This window comes from Ambystoma mexicanum, chromosome 14 (assembly GCF_040938575.1).
Source record: "Ambystoma mexicanum isolate Mex_15411 chromosome 14, UKY_AmexF1_1, whole genome shotgun sequence".
Classification (NCBI taxonomy): Eukaryota; Metazoa; Chordata; class Amphibia; order Caudata; family Ambystomatidae; genus Ambystoma; species Ambystoma mexicanum.
In genome coordinates, this window is record NC_090940.1 from 563,948,252 (window position 1) to 563,969,990 (window position 21,739).

At 47.2% G+C, this 21,739-nt stretch overlaps 1 protein-coding gene across 2 annotated transcripts in view; it reads right to left on the reverse strand.

Moving 5' to 3' along the window:
• The window catches only part of SLC24A4 (solute carrier family 24 member 4), an 873,854-nt gene that overhangs the window by 447,413 nt on the left and 404,702 nt on the right, over positions 1 to 21,739 (reverse strand). For both annotated transcript variants that reach the window (XM_069637921.1, XM_069637920.1), the window contains exon 3: positions 16,431 to 16,507. In XM_069637921.1, the coding sequence (XP_069494022.1) occupies positions 16,431 to 16,507 (77 nt within the window). The remainder of the gene's footprint in view (positions 1 to 16,430; positions 16,508 to 21,739) is intronic.

The following is a 21,739-nucleotide window of genomic DNA, read 5'->3' on the forward strand; positions in this document are numbered from 1 at the left end:
TTGACGCTTCCACATATTTTTCTCCTCCTGGGGTGCCTCCCCCTGCTGCTCCATTAACCGAGACTGCCCCATATCACTATAGGCTTCTGGTGTGGCTCACGCCACCATCATACGTTCATGGGTATGTGCCTCATCCACGTCCATGTTTCAGCTTTGGATGCCATGCGCTTGGCTTCTGTTTCTGCTTCATGGTTTCCACGTGACACAAAATCTGTCCTTTTGGTATGAGCGGCACATTTTACGACCGCTATGCCCACTGGGAGATGTAATGCTTTTATCAGCCTGTCCAGTAAGCCTGTGTACAGCACTGGCGTGCCGTCCACTCGGAGGTAGCTCCTCCTTTTCCAGCGCACTAGTCCTGCGTGCACTGTAGACGTCACATAGGTGGAGTCACTGTACACTGTTACTTCCTGGACCGCGTGATTCTCAATGGCGAGTATCAATGCCACTAGTTCTGTGGCCTGTGCCGAATAATGAGATGGTATTCGTGCACTGACAAGTACTTGGAACTCTCCATTCGCCAGGTGTTTGATCACGGCCCTGCCTATACCTTTGCCCGTCCTCTTGGTCAATCCTCTAAGACCCATCAATAAAGACAATCTCTCCACTTGGCAGGGCATTTTCCTTGACCCTGGGGATCTCATCATAGTATTCTTCATAGTTCGCACAGTCATGCACAGGTTCTCCCTCTGTGACTGGCTCAGCGATAAACATAGCAGGGTTCACCGTTTTGCATCGCACTATTTTGATCGATGGATTGGAGATAATCACCTCGTAGGCTGATCCTCTCTGAGAAGTCAGCGTGCCCTTTGGCTTCTCTAGTATGGCGAATAATGAGTGCTCAACATATAATGTCATGGAGCACCCTATCACAATGGATGACGCCTTCTCAATGGCGAACGTGGCGGCAGCTAAATTTTGTTCGCACGGGAAGTGGCCTTTCATAACCGGGTCCAAATTTCCACTGTAATATGCAAGAGGTTTATATCCCAGTGAGGTTCGCTGCGCGAGTACTGCCGTCATAAAATCGCCAGCAGTATGAGAAAACAGATAGAATTCCTCACCATAATTAGGAATCCTTGGGACTGGGGCCTTACAAATTACCCCTTTGAGTTCTGTAAACCCTTTCTCCATCGCTTCATTCCATTCAATTTCTTCTCTGATCGCCTGGGCTTTATTAAGGGCCTGCAACAAGGGCTTGGTATACGAGCTGTAGTCAAAGATCCATGCTCGGACATAGTTGCACAGGCCTAGGAAGCTTTGCATTTGCTTTACTCTGCGCAGCTTGGCCGTGTTCATGATAGCCTCAGCCCTTTCTCGGGTTACCTTTTTCCCCTCATGTGAGATCAGTTGCCCTATGTACAGCACCTCCTGATGGCAGTATTGCAACTTGTCCTTGTCCACTTTGTACCCCTTCTCAGCCAATATAGTCAATAGCTGGACAGAGTCGTGTTGGCATTGCTCTTCAGTGATGCTGCAAATTAGAATGTCATCTACATACTGCAAAACAACACTGTGCACTGCAATATTGCTTAGGTTCATTTGCAGGACTCTGTTGAAAATGGACGGAGACTCGCAATACCCCTGCGGCAAACTCATACTTTTCAGGCGCATTTGTCTGAAAGTAAATGACGTCAGGTCTTGAGAGTCACGGTGTAATGGAATAGAGAAGAATGCATTCTTCAAATCGATCACCGTGAAGTATCTCGCTTCAGTGGGTATATTACACAAAATTGTGGATGGATTAGGGACTAGAGGGAACTCAGCTTCGACTATGTCGTTCAATGCTCGTAAGTCCTGGATTAAATGCCAGGACCCCCCCTTAGATTTCTTGACAGGGTAAATCACTGTGTTGCATGGTGATTCCGACGTCACCAGGATGCCCTGTTCCATCATGGCAGAGAGTGTCTTTGTGATCCCTTCATCTGCGTCCCTGGACATGGGATACTGTCGTGCCTGTGTCAGAATTGCTCCTGGTTTCAATTTAATTTTTACTTCGCCAGCCCCCCTCAGGAGACCTACATCATAGGGCCCTGTGGTCCATACCTTGGCTGGCACTAGGGCCATATAAATATTCCAGGCGTACCAGCGCTAACATCATCCTCTGTGGCACCTCCCGCTTGATCATTTTGACCCAAAATATGAGACTCACTTCCACCCATGTCCCTTCTAGGTCAGGATGTTCTTCGAACAGATCGTCATTGGTGACTTCAGTCACTCGATACCCTTCTTCGATGGCGGCAATCGTACACCATGGTCTGCCCTTGTCGTCATATCCTTCAACTAATACTACCTTTCCTCGTACCGCGGCAGATTGCATCTTTAAGGGAAATACTTTTCCCTCCTCTTCGTGCATGGGTATTCTTGGCCTGAATAGAAACTCATCCGGGGTTCTCATAGTTTTGTCTGCGAGGCCTGGCAGTCCCGCCATAAGCACTCGCATGCCATATGCGAACACTTCTGGTACCAGTTGTATAGCTCTCATGGCTGCACGTCCAGAGTATGCTCTGATCATTTCGCACATGTTTGAATAATGCATTCCTGGAGTGGAGCATACTATGCCATCCTCGGTGAACGAGATGCTCATATTCAACTTTGTCATCAAGTCCCGACCCATGATATTCACCGGGGACTGACCAGAATACAATAAGGGTACATTCATGTCGCACTCTCCCACTGAAACCGGGAGTGTATCAGTAAAGGGAACTCTGCTATGAGCTCCAGTAAAACTCTGGGTATCTATGGCCTCGCCGGACAAGGAGAACTTTCCTTCTCTTATGAACGAGCGCGTTGCACCCGTGTCAATTAAGAAGGAATATTCCTTCCCCCCTATGGTGACATTTACCCTAGGCTCCCTGTTAGGGACTGGTGTCACTGATAGGATAGAGCACATCAGAGATCCCTGTATGTCGTCCTATTTCATATATAGGTTCAGTCCACTGTATACCTGTGGGTTTCCCCCACCGGAATTAGTGCCCTGAGCCACTTGCGGCAGTGTCTGCTGGGGTTGTCCCTGTGGTACATTCCCCATGTTCTGTGGCTGGACCATTTGCTGTGCACCTTGCTGCAAGCCAACCGCCTGCTGCTGCATGGTATAGTTTTGTGCACTGCCCTGTTGTGGGGTAGCAGGTTGATTCACCATGCCTGCCCCCAATCCTTGGTTGATCTGCCACATGATTTGGCTTCTGCACATGCACGCCACGTGTCCCGTTGCTCCACACAACCAACACACTGGCGGTGGTCGGGCCATCTGTCCATCTGGCATAGTCGGACTGGCCATCAGTGCGTTCTGGATACCATTTTGAACATTCTGTAAACCTCCTTGGTTACCTCTAAATCCTCCCTGATTGCTCTGCCATCCTCTTCCTCCAAATCCCCTTCCTCTCGGGTAATATCCCGCATTACCCTGATTGTTTTGTGGCGGGTGAGAGGCATGTTGTGCACTCGATTCAGCTGGACTTGTTAGCATGGCTCCCTCGAGAGCATACTTTGAGAGCTTCCTTTGCACTAGCTTAGCCCCCTCTCCCTTACGCGTTGCCTCTTTCTTCCGATTTTTTTCTTGCAACAGGCTACAATAATGGGCAATCGTCAACTGGATTTCAGCCCACGGTTTAGCTTCTATTCCTACCAATTTTTTTAGCTGTTTTTGCACCGGTTCTGGTAACCCTTGGCACAATATATGATAGAATACAGGGATAGATTTCGTCCAAGACTCATGCGTTTCGAGCACCCACGCATCTTGAAAATTCGGGATATAAAGCAAAGAATCCTCGGACTCCTTCATTTTTCGAGTCATTATAGCTCCCATATCAGATGTGTCTGGATATAGCGTACGCAGCGCTTTCCACACTGCTGCTCTACAGTTGTTAAATGGCGCCCCATCATGAGAGGTGTTAGTTATGGTTACCCTGGGGTATCCTGCCCTTTTCCACACGTCGTCTGCTCTTTCACCAAGTATAGCAATTAGAAGACCCTTGATGTCCCCTATGGCTAGAGTGACGCCACCCGTCATTTTCTCTAACTCATGTATCCACTTTCTGGCTCCCGATGTCAACATTGGAAGCTTATTTTTAAGATTCTCTCGGTCCATGTGTGGCCATGGAATATATTGCGGTCTTGCTCCCCCTTTTCTAGCAGTGGGAATTGGAATGCGCAATCCTACTTTTCCTTCTCTATACCTCCTCGGTCTCTTGCCGGGGTGGCATTCCCGACTTGCCTTCTACCTGGCAATGCCCTTAACCTATCTATATAGGCAGGTGCCAACGCCCCCCTCTGACCATGGGGTGTCTCTTCATGTCGGCTGGACTGTCCAGTGGACTTCGGTGTCCTATCTATGGACCCTCTAGCATCTGACCATCGTATCTCTCGGTTCCCTGGGAGTCGCTTTTCGCACCACCTCCCTTCGTCATACGCCACTTCCTCCGCTTCCCCATCGGAGTCTGATTCCGAGTACTCCCAATTTACACAACTTCTCGCATCATCTTCGTTCTGCCCAACTTCTAGTCTATCTAGGGAACGTCCCCTACTCCCACTACTTTGGGTGACATCCTCAGTGTCATATAGCTGAGTGCTCTCTAAGCGCTCATCTTCCCTTCCCTCTTGGGAGATTCGTTCCAGTCCCATCTCATTGTATATTTTATCAATTGCTTCCCTGATGCTTCTGGTGTCAAAGTCATCATCAATAACTGTCCCGCTTGCACCTGGTACCGCATCGCGTGCAGGGAAGAACTCTTCTATGTCTTCCCAGTCTACAACAGGATTGGGTTATTCACTTCCTGTTGCAAGAATTCTAAATCTCGCGCCCTTTGCCTGCGTTTACGTTCTGCTTCTTCATCCATTTCTCTTTGCATCTTCGCTTCCTCTCTAGCCTTATCTACTTCCCTCATCCGTTCATTCCTACGCTCCCTTGCCCTTCTACTTTCCTCCTCTTCTTTCTTCTTCACTTTCCTTTCGTGCACCCTCCTTTCTTCCTCCAACTTTAGCATGTTCTGCCTGTGCTTTTCATAGGCTGCATATTGCATGCGACTGAGCGGTATACCTTGCTCTTCGCGATATAGTTGTTCTCGCCTCAACTTATCCTTCTTTCTTGCCCTCTCATTTCTTATGTCCACTTCTTTTTCCCTTTCCTTTCTTTGCGCCTCATCAGACCGTTCACTCGGCCTTGCACCATAACTTCCTTTTCAATCTAACTTCAACAGTATCTGCCCTCCCATCCATTCGTCCTTTGTAAATGTTAACTCATCGGTTCCTTTCCACTTCTTTCCCTCTCTTTCTCTATCGAAAGGTGCACTCGTTTGTGCCTGGTCCTTCCTTTCCTCACCTCGCCTCTCTTTTTCCCATGGGACTGCGGAAGCCGAGTCAATTTCCTGTTCCTTCTTTTTCGTCTCGTCACTGCTACACGCATGTGACTCATATGCAGGGTTGCTATAACCTGTGGCTGCCTTAAGTTCTCTTAGTGGGTAAAGGCCCTCTGACTTACTTCCCTCAACAACTAGTTCCGGTGGGGCAGGTGGCGCGGTAGGCATCTCACCCCTCTCCGTACATACATTTAATATCCAGTCTGCGGGGGGTTCTTCTTCTTTTGCTTTTTCAAACATTTTCCAAAGCTCGAGAACAGCAAGGCGTTTTTCGAGCTTCTTCCCGCTATATGTGGCATGTAGGAAGGTGGTCATGTGCTGTAAAACAGCCTTTGACAATGACCCATTTTGGGGCCACGGCATAAACATTTTATTTGCGGTGCCCTTAACCCACTCCTGGCTATATTTCTTCAATTTTGTTGCGTGCTTTGGCAACTGCTTGCACAAATGTGCAAGTGGGGTAACTTCCATTCCTAATTTTGTCACCAACAATGTTCATACAGTTTTTTAACTTTACGCTATTATGAGCAAGCACCACATACGCGAGCTCCAATCCAATTTTCCCGCAAAATATTATACCAACAGTTTTACTCAAAACACATCAATTCAGTGGCGATTCCCTCTCATTTACAAAATTGCGTAAAGCAAAAATACATTGCCATCAATTAATAACACAATAATTCCACATTCAGCATACACAGGACATATAGGACAGATGCTTGACAGACTAGACGGACACCAGTTGGTCATACGTATACCTACCTTCTTATTATTACCCCGTCATGGGATTTGAACGAACCCCATTCTTACGTCTTTAAATGTAAGCGTAGCCTAATGTCCCCTCTCTGTGGGCTCTGAGTTCACGTTCCTTCTGACCACTCTTTAAAGTGCAGGAACAAGGCAAATTTTAAAGTTCTCTCTTGGGTGCCCCCAGTATTCCTTATAGTTTTTTTCTCGGGTGCCCCCCCGTTATTCCTTACAGTTTTTTTCTCAGGTGCCCCCCCCGGTATTCCTTACAGTTTTTTCTCGGGTGACCCCCGGTATTCCTTACAGTTTTTTCTCAGGTGCCCCCCCGGTATTCCTTACAGTTTTTTCTCCGATGCCCCCCTGGTATTCCTTACAGTTTTTTCTCGGGTGCCCCCCCCCCGGTATTCCTTACAGTTTTTTTCTCAGGTGCCCCCCCGGTATTCTTCCCAATTACTTCAGGTGCCCGGGTTTTTATCCTCTATATCTCTACAGTCTTTCCTACTTTTAACTGTATTAATCTTCTCCACCACCCTCCGTTAACTTTCCCCTTCTTCCTCTAAGGTAAGGCCTATGAGACCTTTGCCAGGATAACGAGTTTTGTTGTTTTCACTCACCGATCGCCTCTTTTCCTCTCTGGAACTTCAAGATCATCGCCCATTCCTCTTCCTGTTTTTATGGTATTTGTCCGATCCGCTGCCTGTGGGAATGAGAAGGGTTATGCTTGGAAAGGCGGGTTCCTTCAGACCCACTGCAGATTTTTTGGGAATAATTACACTATCATTGTCCACGGGGAGCTTCTCAGCCTACTGAGCCGGAATAGCGAAAGGACTCGTGATGTAACCGAAGGCCCAGAGTTACTTCGTGCCGTCGGTCCAAAGGTGTCTTATACTATATCAATCAATAATCTATAATCGATGGCCGAAACCATCCTCACGCTACCAAGTGTTGACGAGGGGAGGAAATTACTGACGGGCCCATTGGTCAGTACTCACCCTCGAAAATTTGTAATGCATGATCGCTGCACTATGTGAGGACAGAGTGCAGGATTCACATACTCCAGCAAGATTCAATAATCAGGGCTCAGTAAATTGGCAAAGGGAAGTCTGTTTAATGATACATACATCAACAGATGGAAATCAGCAGCATCACAAACACCTGCCTCACCCCGACTTCCTCGAACTTCAGTCAAACAGTCATTGTTATAGGCAAAATTCCGTCAACATTGACGTCTAATTCTACAAAAAATCATCATGCAATATAATTGGTTGGGAAAGGTAACTTAAGTATAGGTGCTATATCTGTATATGGAAATAACGCAAGTGGATTGGATAACTCTTATCGGGTGGGTGTCTACGCCCTTCCCTCTACAACACACGTGATTGATGTCACTACATGTACGACGTCTCATTGGTTACAGTGTCTATAGGACCCTAGATTACATGGTCCCTTGTGATTGGGCAAGTTACACCCCTAACCATAAATCTCCATTTTAATTAGCAGCATGCAGGGTAGACACCCAGGTGCCTAGTGTGCAAGATTCACCCTTCCTCCCTTCCATCAATCAGTGTTTTAGGACTATGTGTCAATTATTTGGCTGGATATGGCCTCGGATCTGTAGTCTCTTATCCGGAAAAGTTATGGCACCCTCTGGTTCTGGATGACATCAGGCAGTGGTACATCTTCGCGCCTGTCTGGTCACATGCTGGTCCACTGTGAATCTGCTTCAGTTTCCAACCTTTTGTGCATTTAATTCTGTGTGCACTTGGCCACCTGCATGGGCCTTCCTTTTCTTGACCTTCACGGGCGGGCTGGTATGCTCAGCTGGAGCCTCGTGGGCTCATGCTCACCTCCCCTTTTCTGGTTGACCTCAATTTCCCCTGCGTGAGCCTCTCTTTGTTAAGTTTCAATCCCGCTCCTTTCCTCAGCTTGGATCTGGATATGAAACTTGGCCGGTCAGGCCCTGGCCGCTTGAGTGTACTTCTGCTTTTACAAAATGGAGTCGCACGTGTACATAGTGCTGTGTACACTATCTTCAGAAGAAAGAATGTGAGGTACTGCAATGCATGCTGGAACTGGGAGTCCAAATTCTTCAAGACTTTGAAAAAAGTAGCTGCATACTATCATTCAAGTCAGGAAACAGCTTGTGAACGAGAAATTAAAAGAATGCAATGCATGCTGGCGTTTTGAAGTTAGAATGCTTGAAAACACATGGAGAAACTAAACATTGGTGATATCTCCACCCTGGACAGACCAGTGCTAGACCTGACAATGATTCAGAAACTCGTAAAGAAAGTTCTTTTTTAATTTGACTTCCTCTGTCAAATATTTCTCTGAGGCTGTTACAATGTGCATCCACAAAGATGTACTCGCATGAGCCTGCCCCAACACAGTAGATGCCTGGAATACCAGTAGGCAGGCCCCGTGCAGCAGATGCCTAGACTCCCAAGGAACCTTCCCCAGTGCAGCCGAAGCCTGAATCCCAAGAACCTGCTCCAGTGCAGCCAAAGCCTAGAATCCCAGGAACCTGCCCCAGTGCAGCCAAAGCCTAGAATCCCAGGAACCTGCCCCAGTGCAGCCGAAGCCTAGAATCCCAGGAACCTGCCCCAGTGCAGCCGAAGCCTAGAATCCCAGGAACCTGCCCCAGTGCAGCCGAAGCCTAGAATCACAGTAACCTAACCCAGCGCAGCCGAAGCCTAGAATCCCAGAAACCTTCCCCAGTGTAGCAGATGCTTAGACTCCCATGGAACCTTCCCCAGTGCAGCTGAAGCCTAGAATCCCGCAAACCTGCCCCCGTGCAGCAGACGCGTAGAATCCCAGGAGCCTGCCCCAGCACAAACGAAGCCTAGGATCCCAGGAACCTGCCCCAGTGCAGCCAAAGCCTAGAATCCCAGGAACCTGCTCCAGTACAGCAGATGCATAGACTCCCATGATCCTGCCCCAGTGCAGCAGAAGCCTAGAATCCCAGGATCCTGCCCCAGTGCATCAGAAGCCTAGAATCACAGTAACCTGCCCCAGTGCAGCAGATGCGTAGAATCCAAGTAACCTGCCCCAGTGCCGCAGAAGCCTAGAATCTCAGGAACCTGCCCCAGTGCAGCAGATGCGTAGAATCCAAGTAACCTGCCACAGTGCAGCAGAAGCCTAGACTCTCAGGATCCTGCCCCAATGCAGCAGAAGCCTACAATCACAGTAACCTGCCCCAGTGCAGCAGATACGTAGAATCCAAGTAACCTGCCCCAGTGCAGCAGAAGCCTAGAATCACAGTAACTTGCCCCAGTGCAGCAGATGCGTATAATCCAAGTAACCTGCCACAGTGCAGCAGGAGCCTAGACTCCCAGGATCCTGCCCCAGTGCAGCAGAAGCCTAGAATCACAGTAACCTGCCCCAGTGCAGCAGATGCGTAGACTCCCATGATCCTGCCCCAGTGCAGCAGAAGCCTAGAGTCCCAGGATCCTGCCCAGTGCATTAGAAGCCTAGAATCACAGTAACCTGCCCCAGTGCAGCAGATGCGTAGAATCCAAGTAACCTGCCCCAGTGCAGCAGATGCGTAGAATCCAAGTAACCTGCCCCAGTGCCGCAGAAGCCTAGAATCTCAGGATCCTGCCCCAATGCAGCAGAAGCCTAGAATCACAGTAACCTGCCCCAGTGCAGCAGATGCGTAGAATCCAAGTAACCTGCCCCAGTGCAGCAGAAGCCTAGAATCACAGTAACTTGCCCCAGTGCAGCAGATGCGTATAATCCAAGTAACCTGCCACAGTGCAGCAGGAGCCTAGAATCACAGTAACCTGCCCCAGTGCAGCAGATGCGTAGAATCCAAGTAACCTGCCCCAGTGCGGCAGAAGCCTAGAATCTCAGGAATCTGCCACAGTGCAGAAGAAGCCTATAAGTCCAATAACCTGCCCCAACACAGCAGAAGTGTAGAAGCCTAGTAACCTGCCCCAGTGCAGCAGAAGTCTTTCGAACTAAATAGGTCAGAGGGAAAGTGGTCCCCTGGCAGGCCTAAGCTAACTGCAGGCAGGCTCCTGGAGCATGTGTTTAGCAGACTCGTGACACACATGTGCATGTTCAGAGGAGCCTGTACGTGGATTCTGACAGGCTCCATGCGGGCTATTGGAGGGTTGGTGTGGGTAGCCTTTGGTAAGGATGAACTAAGATTCTGACAGACTCATGCGGGTTATTGGAGGGTTGGTGTGGGTAGCCTTTGGTAAGGATGAACTAAGATTCTGACAGACTCATGCGGGTTATTGGAGGGTTGGTGTGGGTAGCCTTTGGTAAGGATGAACTGGGATTCTGGTTGGCTCTTTGCAGGCTTGCCTGGTATCTTGGAGTGTGGACGGGGACTCTTCTAAAACAGTCTGCTCAGAACAATTAAGCAGTAATTGACACATTAAGAAACACATTAGCAAGCACCCCCTAGTGGCAGAGCATTGGGGCCAAGGTAAGGTATGGGAGTGGAGCAGTATTGTGTTCCCATTTACGGACACCTCTCAAAGTACAGGACTATTCAGTGATTATCAAAAATTATAAGCCATATGAATGCTTCTATGAACTGGTCCAGCCCTAAAACTAAACTAGTCCATGTGATAACTATATATGGATCCGAACTATAGTCTAACCATGGTTGAGATTTATTTTACTAATAGTGTTCCCTTTGAAAAGTGTTAAGTGTTAGGAGCTATCTATTTTAGATTGGGCACAGTGAGACAGAATGATTTTCTGAGGGTCAAAGTCTTCAGTTAAATAGTGAAGTGTGAGGAGTCAGGAATGAAACTCGGACTCAAGTCATCCATGATTGTGGTTAAAGACTTTTATTGAATGTAAAAGGGGTTGGGAAAATGCCTCTCTGACCATGTCCCAAGATGAATTTCCCCTGCCTAAATCAAAAACTAAGGATCCGTCTGTGTCAGAATGTTTAAACAAAAACATTCCCATGTCCAAGGATCTATTTAATTTATTTATTTATTGTGCATTTGTAAGGTCCTTATACATCAAGAAATTGTGTTTCAAAGTGCCCACAGGGTGAACACGGGAGGTACCATGGGAACACGAGGCAAATAGAATAAACTGATGAACAGGAAAAGGGCAGTCCTACTAGGCCTTGTGGGCATTCAGAACGTGCAAGTGCAGGGGGAGTGAAAGGACAGGGGAAAGGGGGGGGAGTGCTAGGAGTTAAACAGAGGGAAGTGCCAGGGAGTTTGTTGCGTGCAACAGTAAGTGCCTGGCAAAGATCACTTGGTGCAGAGTGAACATTGCCACTATAATAAGTGCAGGCCTATGAGAACACAAGCCAGTGGGTGCCCAGAGGCAAGTGCTGTGATGGGGCTGAGGGCGACTGGGGGAAGGCCAGGACCCAGAAGGACATATAAAGGCCCAGGCACCAATCTCAGCAGGAAATGAACAACAAGCTAGTATATAAAATACCGAATGTACAAAGACTGTGCATTTGGTCTAGCATAAAATACCTACTACCAAATACCAAACTGGGGGAGCATGTGTTGTGGGGGTGTTCCCCGTGTCCCTAGTTCGGTATTATGGTCTGCAGGAGTTGCGGGGGTGTCCCCCACAAACAGTACATGTGTTACATGGGACCATAACAAAAAGAAAAGTTTGAATTACAAAATGCTGACTAGTGGTGTCCATAATTTTGTAATTCAATCTTTTTGTTTACTTCTTTTAACATACATCCATCTCAGCGACTGTGGAGTATTTAGCACAGGAGTGAAAGGGGGCGGAGGAAGTGAAGAGGAAAGTCTTGAGGTGCTTCTGGAATTTGAGGAGCTTCGGCTCAAGACGGAGAGGAGAGGGGAAGGCTGTTCCAGAGGAGTAGCCAGCCGAGGAGAGAGATCTGCCACCAGTACGCTGCTTAGAAAAGCACTTGACACACAGAGATTTGGAGCCGGAGGGCCATAAAGATCTGGAGGGAGAGTATTTGGTGAGAGCAAGTTTTAGCTGGATTGGTTATCAGCCCCAGAAAGCCTTGTGAATGATGCAGAGGGATTTGAATTCGATCCTTGAGGCAACCAGAAGCAAGTGGAGGGATTTTAGGGCTGGAGAGACACAGTGCCTGGGCTTGAGGCCAAAGAAAAGTCTTGCAGCTCTATTCTGGATAACCTGAAGGGGGCGGAGGGAGGAAGAGGGTAGATTAAGGAAGAGGCTGTTGCACTAGTCCAGCCTAGACCAGAACTCTAGCGACATTAAGCTGTTTACTTAATACTCTAGGGTTTGGTACCCGGTATGACATAGGTTCTCCTAAACAGAAAACTGTGAACATGTCTTGCTTTAGAAGTTCTGAGTCTGCAATAACAGTGAATGCTTATGTATGGATTCATCTGACCACTTGTGCTTACAGAACAAGTTTTAGCATATTGTATAGTCTAGGAACAGCTGCAAAAGAGTACGTTTATGCCCTGGCCGGAGGTCAGATTTCGCCTGGATCAAATACCTTTTGTAAGGCTACACTAGCAGTAAAATGTATACATGCTCTCCTTTGAATGTGGGAGGGCAGACACAGACAGATAATGAGAGGGCAGGTGGTTCACATGGCAGATTGTACGACCCGGTGAAGATAGCTGCAGCTATAATAAATAAATCTGTGTCTCTGAGAATAAGACAAGATTCTGTTCCGGTGTTTCATTTTTGCCTTAAGCTATTTTCTAAACACAGCCAGTCCATTGCCCATTCCGAGATATCAACACTCGCACTTCAAACTTAACTCTAAGGTGAAAAGGGGCAATGTCTTTAACCTTGGGCAGTTTAGAAAACATTTCAAACAAAGGTTCTTAAAGGATCAAAAGTACTTGGCTCCAGAGGGTAGGCCCCATGCCCTGGATTTATTTACGCCTTGCATTTTTTGTACACAACAGTTCTTTGGGCCTCTCTTGGCTAATTACAAAACTTGCACACAAAAACTGTCTTGTTTTGTAATTTACTTTCTTTTAGGACACCTGATATATGTTTCTTTTGGGTGATGTTCCTTCTTCTTTCTTGTTTAACACAATCCCTTTCAATTGCCTGGTATCCTCTCCTGCCAGGATTTTGGGTTCACACACTTGTGACTGCTTGTTATTTTCTCCTGCCAGGACTTCTGGTTTCCACTCACACATGTGACTGTCTGGTACACTCTCCTGCTATGACTTCTGATTCACACACTTGAAATTAGCTGGTATACTGTTCTGCCAGGACGTCTGGTTTCCACACATACTTATGATTGCCTGGTATAGAGTTGGATAATATATCCTCTTGATATATTATCCCCTCTCTGTTTCTTAAATATTTGCACTGTGGACATTCACACATGAGAAGAGGAGTTGCTTGTAACTTGAGTTTCCCTTTTTCAATATGTCCAGTCTTTTCCTCTCTCTCAGGTAAGTGCTTTCCAATTGTTCACACTCAGCATGCTCGCTAATACAGCCTGGTGTCCCTGCTGCTTCTTGGTGGACTCACCAGCTTTTGCAAACATTGGAGAACTCTCTAGCAGTCTGCCAATGAAGGGCTCTCATCTGCTTCTTTCTCACAGCCACCTTTCCTTTGTTTGCCGGTCTCCCACAGCTTCCACTTGACATGCCTGTTTTACTGTTGGCTTCGGTACGTGAAACGCTGCTTTCTTTCGTCTGCAAATGCCCAGGAGTCCCTCAACTGCTCCTGACGTTCCCAAGGCATCTCTTGATTCAGCAGTTTCTTTCTTCTCTAATGGTGAGCTGCTTAGCTCGACCAGGCCAGTTTCAGCCTTTCAGTTTTTCGCTCCTCATGGAGAGGTGCAGCTCTCTCTCGCCAGTCACCACAGCAGCTGTCACTAATTCTTGTTTGGGCTGCTTACATTTCCTGGGCACAGATCTGTACCAGAAAACACTAGAGCGCTCGCTGAGCATGCAGTCTCTTTTGCTCCACATTGCTCAATCCTTCTTCTTCTTCCCGGTATTTCGATGATTCTGGGAACTGAAGTCCATTTGACTTACAGATATTGGATACGCATTTTTAAAAAGTTTTAAAGTAAAATCAATTCTGGTTGTTTGACAGGAGGAATTGAAAAGGTGATTTCCTCAAATTAGCAAGGCAGACCAAAGTTGGTAGATTGGACCAGAGATTTGATGAAAGTGTTTTCCGCGTTCTTCATAGGAAAAGTAATAGGGTATCAGCGTTAAGGAGGTTATCCTCAAGGGAGATTGGGGGATTCCATGTCTCACGGTTACCGCAAGGGGATCAGTGATGACTCCATCAGATTGATAACAGTAGACAGTATTTGAACCTTGCTGTGATTTGGGCGCTTGGCCACATTTCCCCTGAGCTCTGTTTGGTACAAATATGTATTATGTATCACACAGTTTAATTGTCTTGCAAGAAGGCCCGGATTTGAGTAGTCAACAGGGGCTGTATTGCGGGTTTCAAATGCAAATGCAACTATTGCAGTTCTCAACACCTAGAACTCACCCTTAATTGGGTAGTTAACAGAGGTAGTAGTTAACATAAACAATATGTCACTCCAATGAGTGCTAACTTGTCCGCTCCGTCAACCACTAACTAACAAGAGCTAGAGGCCGGAGAATCTACAGGCTTTGCAGCGGGTGGGAGTGTCAGAGGAGTCTTGCGAGGGACGAAGGATGGACTGGATGTGGGAATCAGCCACTTCAGGCTACTCTCGAGGCCATCTAATATGCAGGTTCATCTGTGTGGTCGCAGGCCCTCATCAATGCATGCCCTGGACGATCGCCCCTATGCTGAGCTCTAGCCCTGAGCGTAAGACAAAAATAAGAGAAACACCCTCCAGAGTGAGGTGAGGGGTCTCTGAGGTGCTCACCAGCCTTACATTGGAATTAGTGTAATATGACAGACTCCAGGCACCATATGGTTGGACTTCAGAAATAAGGGTTACCCTTTGCGCCACTTCACGGGCTTAGTGGTGCCTGTGAAGTGGTACCAACAAACATGTGTTGGTACATATTCACACTTCAGAGGCACAACTAAGTTTAAGCATCTCACCCCAGGCTGCATATTCCAGGAACTTTACACCAGTGCAAGTACACTTTTGAACTGGACATAATATTGGCCTAATGTAAATACACAGGTTTCATTATGAGTTTGACGGTATCGCCAAATTAGCGCAAAAATCGATTACCATTTCGGTCACTTGCTTCCGTGGGGTTACCACGAGATTACAACTGTTGGTAATTCAACACTTTTTTAGTTCAAAGGACTAAATGGGGATTTTTGATGGATGTATCACCAGAGGAATGACCACATGGTAAATCCGGCAATTTGTGGAGGTAAAGTATAAGATTTACCTCTGGCAACAAGCTGGAGGTGAATTTGTCACTTTTCTGCCAAAAATCAGCAGATTTACCATGCTGTGATTCCGCTTGCGGTAAATCCACCAAAAATTATTATTTGGCGGTGTGGGAAAAACAGTGGTAATTCTGTTACCACCAAAAGTAGGAGAGATAATGATATTACCAGCACTTTTTCTCTGCACTGCCAAACTTGTAATGAGGCTCATATTCTTTTAATGCATTTTTGCAACAGAGCCATTTTTAGGTAATATAGGGCTTGCAGTGTGCAGAGATTGGACCACACTCATTTCATACGTGGCCTACTAATCACTCATCACCACCAGATTTACCCGCAAGGGGGGGGGGGATAGGAGGAGGAAGAGGAGGAGGAGGAGGAAAAGGGGGAGGAGGAGGAGGAAGAAAAGGAGGAGGAGGAAGAGGGGGAGAGGAGGTGGAAGAGGAGGAGGAGGAGGGGGAGAGGAGGAGGAAGAGGAGGAGGAAGAGGAGGAGGAGGGGGGAGAGGAGGAGGAAGAGGAAGAGGAGGAGGAGCAGGAGGGGGGAGAGGAGGAGGAAGAGGAGGAGGAAGAGGAAAAGGAGGAGGAGGAGGAGGAAGAAAAGGAAGAGGAGGAGGAGGAGGAGGGGAAGAGGAGGAGTAAGAGGAGGAGGAGGAGGAGGAGGGGGAGAGGAAGAGGAGGAGGAAGAGGAGGAGGAGGGGGAGAGGAGGAGGAAGAGGAGGAGGAAGAGGAGGAGGAGGAGGAGGAGGAGCAGGAGGGGGGAGAGGAGGAGGAAGAGGAGGAGGAAGAGGAAAAGGAGGAGGAGGAGGAGGAAGAAAAGGAAGAGGAGGAGGAGGAGGAGGGGGAAGAGGAGGAGGAGGGGGGAGAGGAGGAGGAAGAGGAGGAGGAGGAGGAGGAGGGGGGAGAGGAGGAGGAAGAGGATGAGGAGGAGGAGGAGAAGAAGCAGAGAAGAGGAAGAAGAAGAAGAAGAAGATAAACAACTGCGAGAGAGGGAGAAACACAGGCAAATTGAGATACAGGGTGAAATTATTAATTTCATGGAAAATACTTACACAAAAAATGTGAACCAGAATCGCTCCTCGTTGGCGTTCTTTGATTGTGAACAGGTCATCCGGAAATTCGTTAATTGCTGGGGGTGGAGGAACATTATCAACGTTTGAATTGTTTTCTTGAATTACTCACTTTATTTTTTAACATTGGCATGCATGACTGGAAATATGGCATGGTACTTTACAGAAGCAAACTTGACAAAGATAAAACAAATTTAAAAAGTAATGCAAACAACAGTTGGACCGGTAAACTGAAAATGTGAAAGATAAAATAAATGACTAACTCAGCATTTACTCAGAATAATCTCATACGTTTTAGAAAACACTTAGTAAATAGGGAGGTTTTCAAAACATGTCATGTCAAAGATTAGCATAGGAGGGAAATGATTGAATTACTTACCAGTAATGTTCATTACTCCTAGTTCTACTCTTCCTTGTCTCACCCAGGATGTCCCGCCTCCACCTCCCCTGTATGCGTTATTATGAGTATTCCTTTGAGGAGTACGCCACAACGTAAGTGGAATCCTACGTGCAGAAAGTGAATCATGAGCAGACACCCATGAGCAGACCCTTCTGCCTCTCATGTCGGTATCCGTGCTCTCTATCCAGATGGTTCATTAGCCATCGCAGAGGCATTGTTGGGGGGGCTGAGGGGACTATACCCCCGGTCGTTTTGGTTATTACCCTGGATAGAAGTTCAGGGGCTACAACCAAAAGGCTCGCTAGCCGTGAGTCCCGACATTAGCATAGCCCCAGATCTTTTCCAGACCTAGCAACACCACTTGAGTCGCCCCTCCCCTGTACAGAGTAACACTGGCAACAAAGGAGGGAGTACTATCTCAGGCCAGAAGGCGGTCGGGAGGTCATTGGACCTGAATCCACCTGCAACAAAGTATCAGGTATCTCCATCGCTGGCACGCAGCACAGACTCCACCTCTCCAGCGCTGTGAGTGGTGAAATGGCAGTGAGTGGCTCACTGTACACCACGGATGAACAAGGTGCAGAAAAGAAACCAAAATATGGCCCTTGGAGAAGTGAAGTGTAAACCCTGAGGGCTTGTATCACATCATGACTCCAAAAAAGTGTTAGATTGTAATTTTAGGGTTTCACAAATCACACAGGAGCCTTAATGACGTATGTAGCTTTACTAGGTTCGTGGTACACAGGTAGGTATATCAGGATACATATAAGACAAGTTCATAGGAGAGAAGCATCCACCAGTCCCCCTGTGCCAAGCATAAGTTCCCGGAACACAGCACATACATCATCACATTCTAGTCAGCCAACACTCCAGACTCAGACACACACACATACCTACAGGAAATAGCCTTATAGCCAGAATAGGTAAGACCCAACCAGAAGCCAGAAAAATTAATGATGTGGTGACCAGTGAAGAAAGAACGCTGCAATGAGCAGGAGAGCAGGCGCCACAGACTACGTGATCAGTTCTTCATAATAGGGGAAACCTTGCTGGTACACGGACACGCAGAGCTATTGGAAAATGGAGTCTCGCATATGAGCCTTGCCCATTTCCGCTAGGGGACCAAAACGGATTGATGAGTACTGCTTCGGATGGGAACGAGGCTGTGACCAGGAATACCAGTTTGTTCAAGATGCTCAGTGGCTTGTTGCATGTATCAAAAGACATATCAGCGTCTGGTGAAGATGGTGACGACAGGATGGTCGCTCGCAAGGGTGAACTGGTAGAGGGTTCCCCCTTGACTCTGACTGAGAGGTTGGCTAGTACTGCCAACGACGGTGCAGAGAATGTGGGAGTTGTGCTGCCTCGGGCTGATCCCTCACCAAGATACCTCACAGAGTGTCCCAGAACAAGTTCAAGTAACTTGTGGATTATGTGTTGGACTCGTTTGAGAGGATGTTTTGGTTGTTAACATCTGGGTTGCACCTGTGTGGGGTTGGGCGTTATTTGTTGGTTTGTATTATGGTAAAGGAGGAATGTTATGATGTGCATTCCTTTATGGAGGGTGCAGCATTGTGTGTCGAAACATAAGGGGAACAAATGAGGGTTTCGCTATTTGCGGAGGGTTAAGCATGTGTGGACACCTATGTAGGGTGACTAGATTTTAAAAGTAAAAAACCGGGACGGGGCAACTAACATAAAAGTAGGACCAACTCTTGAAACTGGCTGTCAAAACACTACACTTCAGTAGAGTTTGGAGGAGAAGGGGGCTTAAGTGTTACTGTTGAAATAAACACGTCATATCAATTTATCACAAAGTAACACTATCTTAAGTTGTAAAATGCAGAATTTCTTCTGTTTGAGCTGTGTCTGCCTGCTATGAAGACCTACTACCAAAAACCGGGACCACTGCAGTCTCCAATGGAAACATAATCCTGACAAAGAGGGACAGAGCAGCAAAAACAGGGACAGACCAGGCAAAACCGGGACGTCTGGTAACTTTACACCTGTGAGTATAAGCCTCCCGCTCTGTATCATATCCGGGTGGTTCACTAGCCATCGAGTAAGGCCCCCCATACAGAGAAACAGTATGAGAAGGTAAGTACTGGGACGAGGAAGAGGTGGGTGGAGGTAATGTCACGTCCTGACTAAACGACTGAAACGTAGTGTTTGTTTTGTGTATGTTTGCAAATAGAGACAAAGGGAATCCTTCCACCTTATAATTCGAGAACTGCCTGAAATAATCCAAGTCCCTGCCAAATGAACGGACTGTTTTTGTTTCAAATCCTTGAAGCGATAAAACACATTTAAAACAACCTTAACGCTCCGTTGTGGCTTATGTTTCCTGGCGTCTAAAATAACTGGAGGAATGTCGTCTCATACGCCTAAAAAAAGCATTAAGCTGCCTTAACAGATAAACGACGCGTGGGCAGGCAGATGACATGACAGGTAGATCAGAGGAAGTTGCAGTTCCAATCATTGCCGCTAGATGGCAGAGGAATACCAAAGATAAACTCTGCAAGTGAGTTCGGTCAGAACACAAAACAGCGCCAACTCTGATGCCTCTAGCTGCTAGCATCTTCGTTGAAATAGGCAGCTGGGTGTTTCAGCCTCAATGCCTTTCCAGTAAGGCAGCACTTCAGTCCTGGTTTTTAATTTGTATTCTGAGATTCGTAGTCCTAGATTTCCCCAGTATAAACCCAGGTCTAAAAGTCACAGAATGCAAAGGTAAAACGAAGACTGGACTAGTGTCACCGCAAAATGTGCTGCAACTGACAATAGACCCGAGATTGGCTGTCGGAAAGATAAAACAATAACAGCGTGATCAAAAACATCAAAAGCTACAAGTCACACAGAACAATGCCCTCCCGGCAGCCCTGAGCCTCTCCAAAAGGGAGCACATCTCTCAGGTTAGGAGAGAGGCACATTGGCTGCTGGTTAAAGAGTGCATCCTATTCAAGACCCTTACAATCACCCACAAATGCCTCTCACACAATGCCCCCCCATACCTATCTGACAGGATCACCCCAGTCACCTCCTCCAGACCCATGAGGTCTCACCTGACCATACATGCCATAATTCAAACGAGCTAAAGTAGGGGGTGCAAGCTTCCAACACCTAGCACCAAAAAACCGGAACACCCTCCCATCAGCCCTTAGAAATGAAACGTCATACTCAGTATTCAGGAAAGGTTCGACAACAAAACTCTTCATCTAGCCTGTCTACTGCGCCGCCTTTCTTTACATAACTGTAACATGGCACTTATGTCTCTGCTTCTACCAGTTACACTGTAACCACAGAACCACCACTGTTGCCTTACACTGTTTATCCCACCAATACTATGTAATGTGTTTCGCAACCGCTCAACCGAGTAAGAATTCTGTAACAGTGCCACAATGCCCCAGGGTCGTTGTGCGCTTTATAAATAAATAAATAAATAAATAAATAAATAAATTCAGATGTGGCAGAAGAGTGTGTGCTCCGCAAAGTTTCCAATGGCAATGCGTGAGAAAGCCACCTAGTCCTGCGTTTGGATGGCTTTCTAACGCATGGCCACTTGAGAGGTCTGGCTTTGGAAAGGAAGGCAGGGGCCACCAGTGACGTCATTCCACTAAAAATGCCACGGGTAGCGGAAGTGACATCGCATAACCCTTGACTTATGATGCCATCACAGGAAGTGATGAAATTTGACCTCAGCTCCAAGTGGCATCACGAGAAGTAATGGTACACAACCTTTCAACCATTAACAAAACAGGCAGTGGCGTCAAATAGCATCGTTCCTCAGTACAGTTAGAAAATATGGTTACGATTTCACTGTAATATGATATCCATTTCATCACCACATGTAGCATTAATACCAGTGTGTGCAGGCCCATATTGCCAATATCTTTTTGTTGTGTGCCCACCAAATGGGATGGTGCCATGTTCTCCTGCCCAATGGACCTTGACAAATACCCACTGGCTACTGGTTGCAGCCAGTTGTGGCCAGGGGTATCAAGGGAGGTAACAGGGGTAGCAAGGAGACAGCAGGAGTCGCAGCTACGACCCCTAGCAACCCCCAAATGACATCCCTGGGCTCCACCTTAAAGCTAGGCGGGTCCACCAGAGACTTCTGAGAATCCATGAAGCAGGAACACTGCATAACATACATCCCAACATTACTCATCCCATTCAGAAGATCAAAGTCCAGACCTGGTTTTAATTTTGCATTCTAAGACTGGTCCTGGGTTTATAATGGGGAAATCCAGGGCTTCAAGCCCCAGAATGAAAGGTTTAAACCTGCACTGCATTGGAGCCTCCCGACTGTAATAAATAATGTCTATGAATAGCATAAGGACAACATAATCTATTCAAAATACACAAGCAAGCAGTACCAGGAACACCTTGGTGAAATGTCACACCATACTTCTGCCCCCCCCCCCACACGAATCTCACTCAGTATTCCTGAAGTTAGAGTCATGCAAAATCCTGTGACTGTGTGCAACAGAAACGGGTTTCACACACTCAATGTGGCCACGCAAGCCCAGACAACTTAACTCAAGCCGAAGACAAAAGACCTCGACTCAGCACGACAATAACGAACAGCTGAAAACTACTGAAGCGAGGAAACACTTTGATTTCATAGATACAGGAGACAAAATGGCCGCCGGGCCTGCTCACCCCCTACACTAGGGATTGACACAAAGTAGTTAAGTGATGTCTGTTCTGTAGAACGGCTGTGCTTTTTTAGCATGGTAGTTCATGCTGCTCCTCTGCACATCTCTGACACTCCAGGGCCCCTCACACTGCAACCCAGATGGCCTCATCTCCACTTGGGGCCAAACGACCAGAATGCGCCCACTGTGCTATACCCCCACAGTGTGGAAAACACCTGCATCCAGTCGTTGGCTTG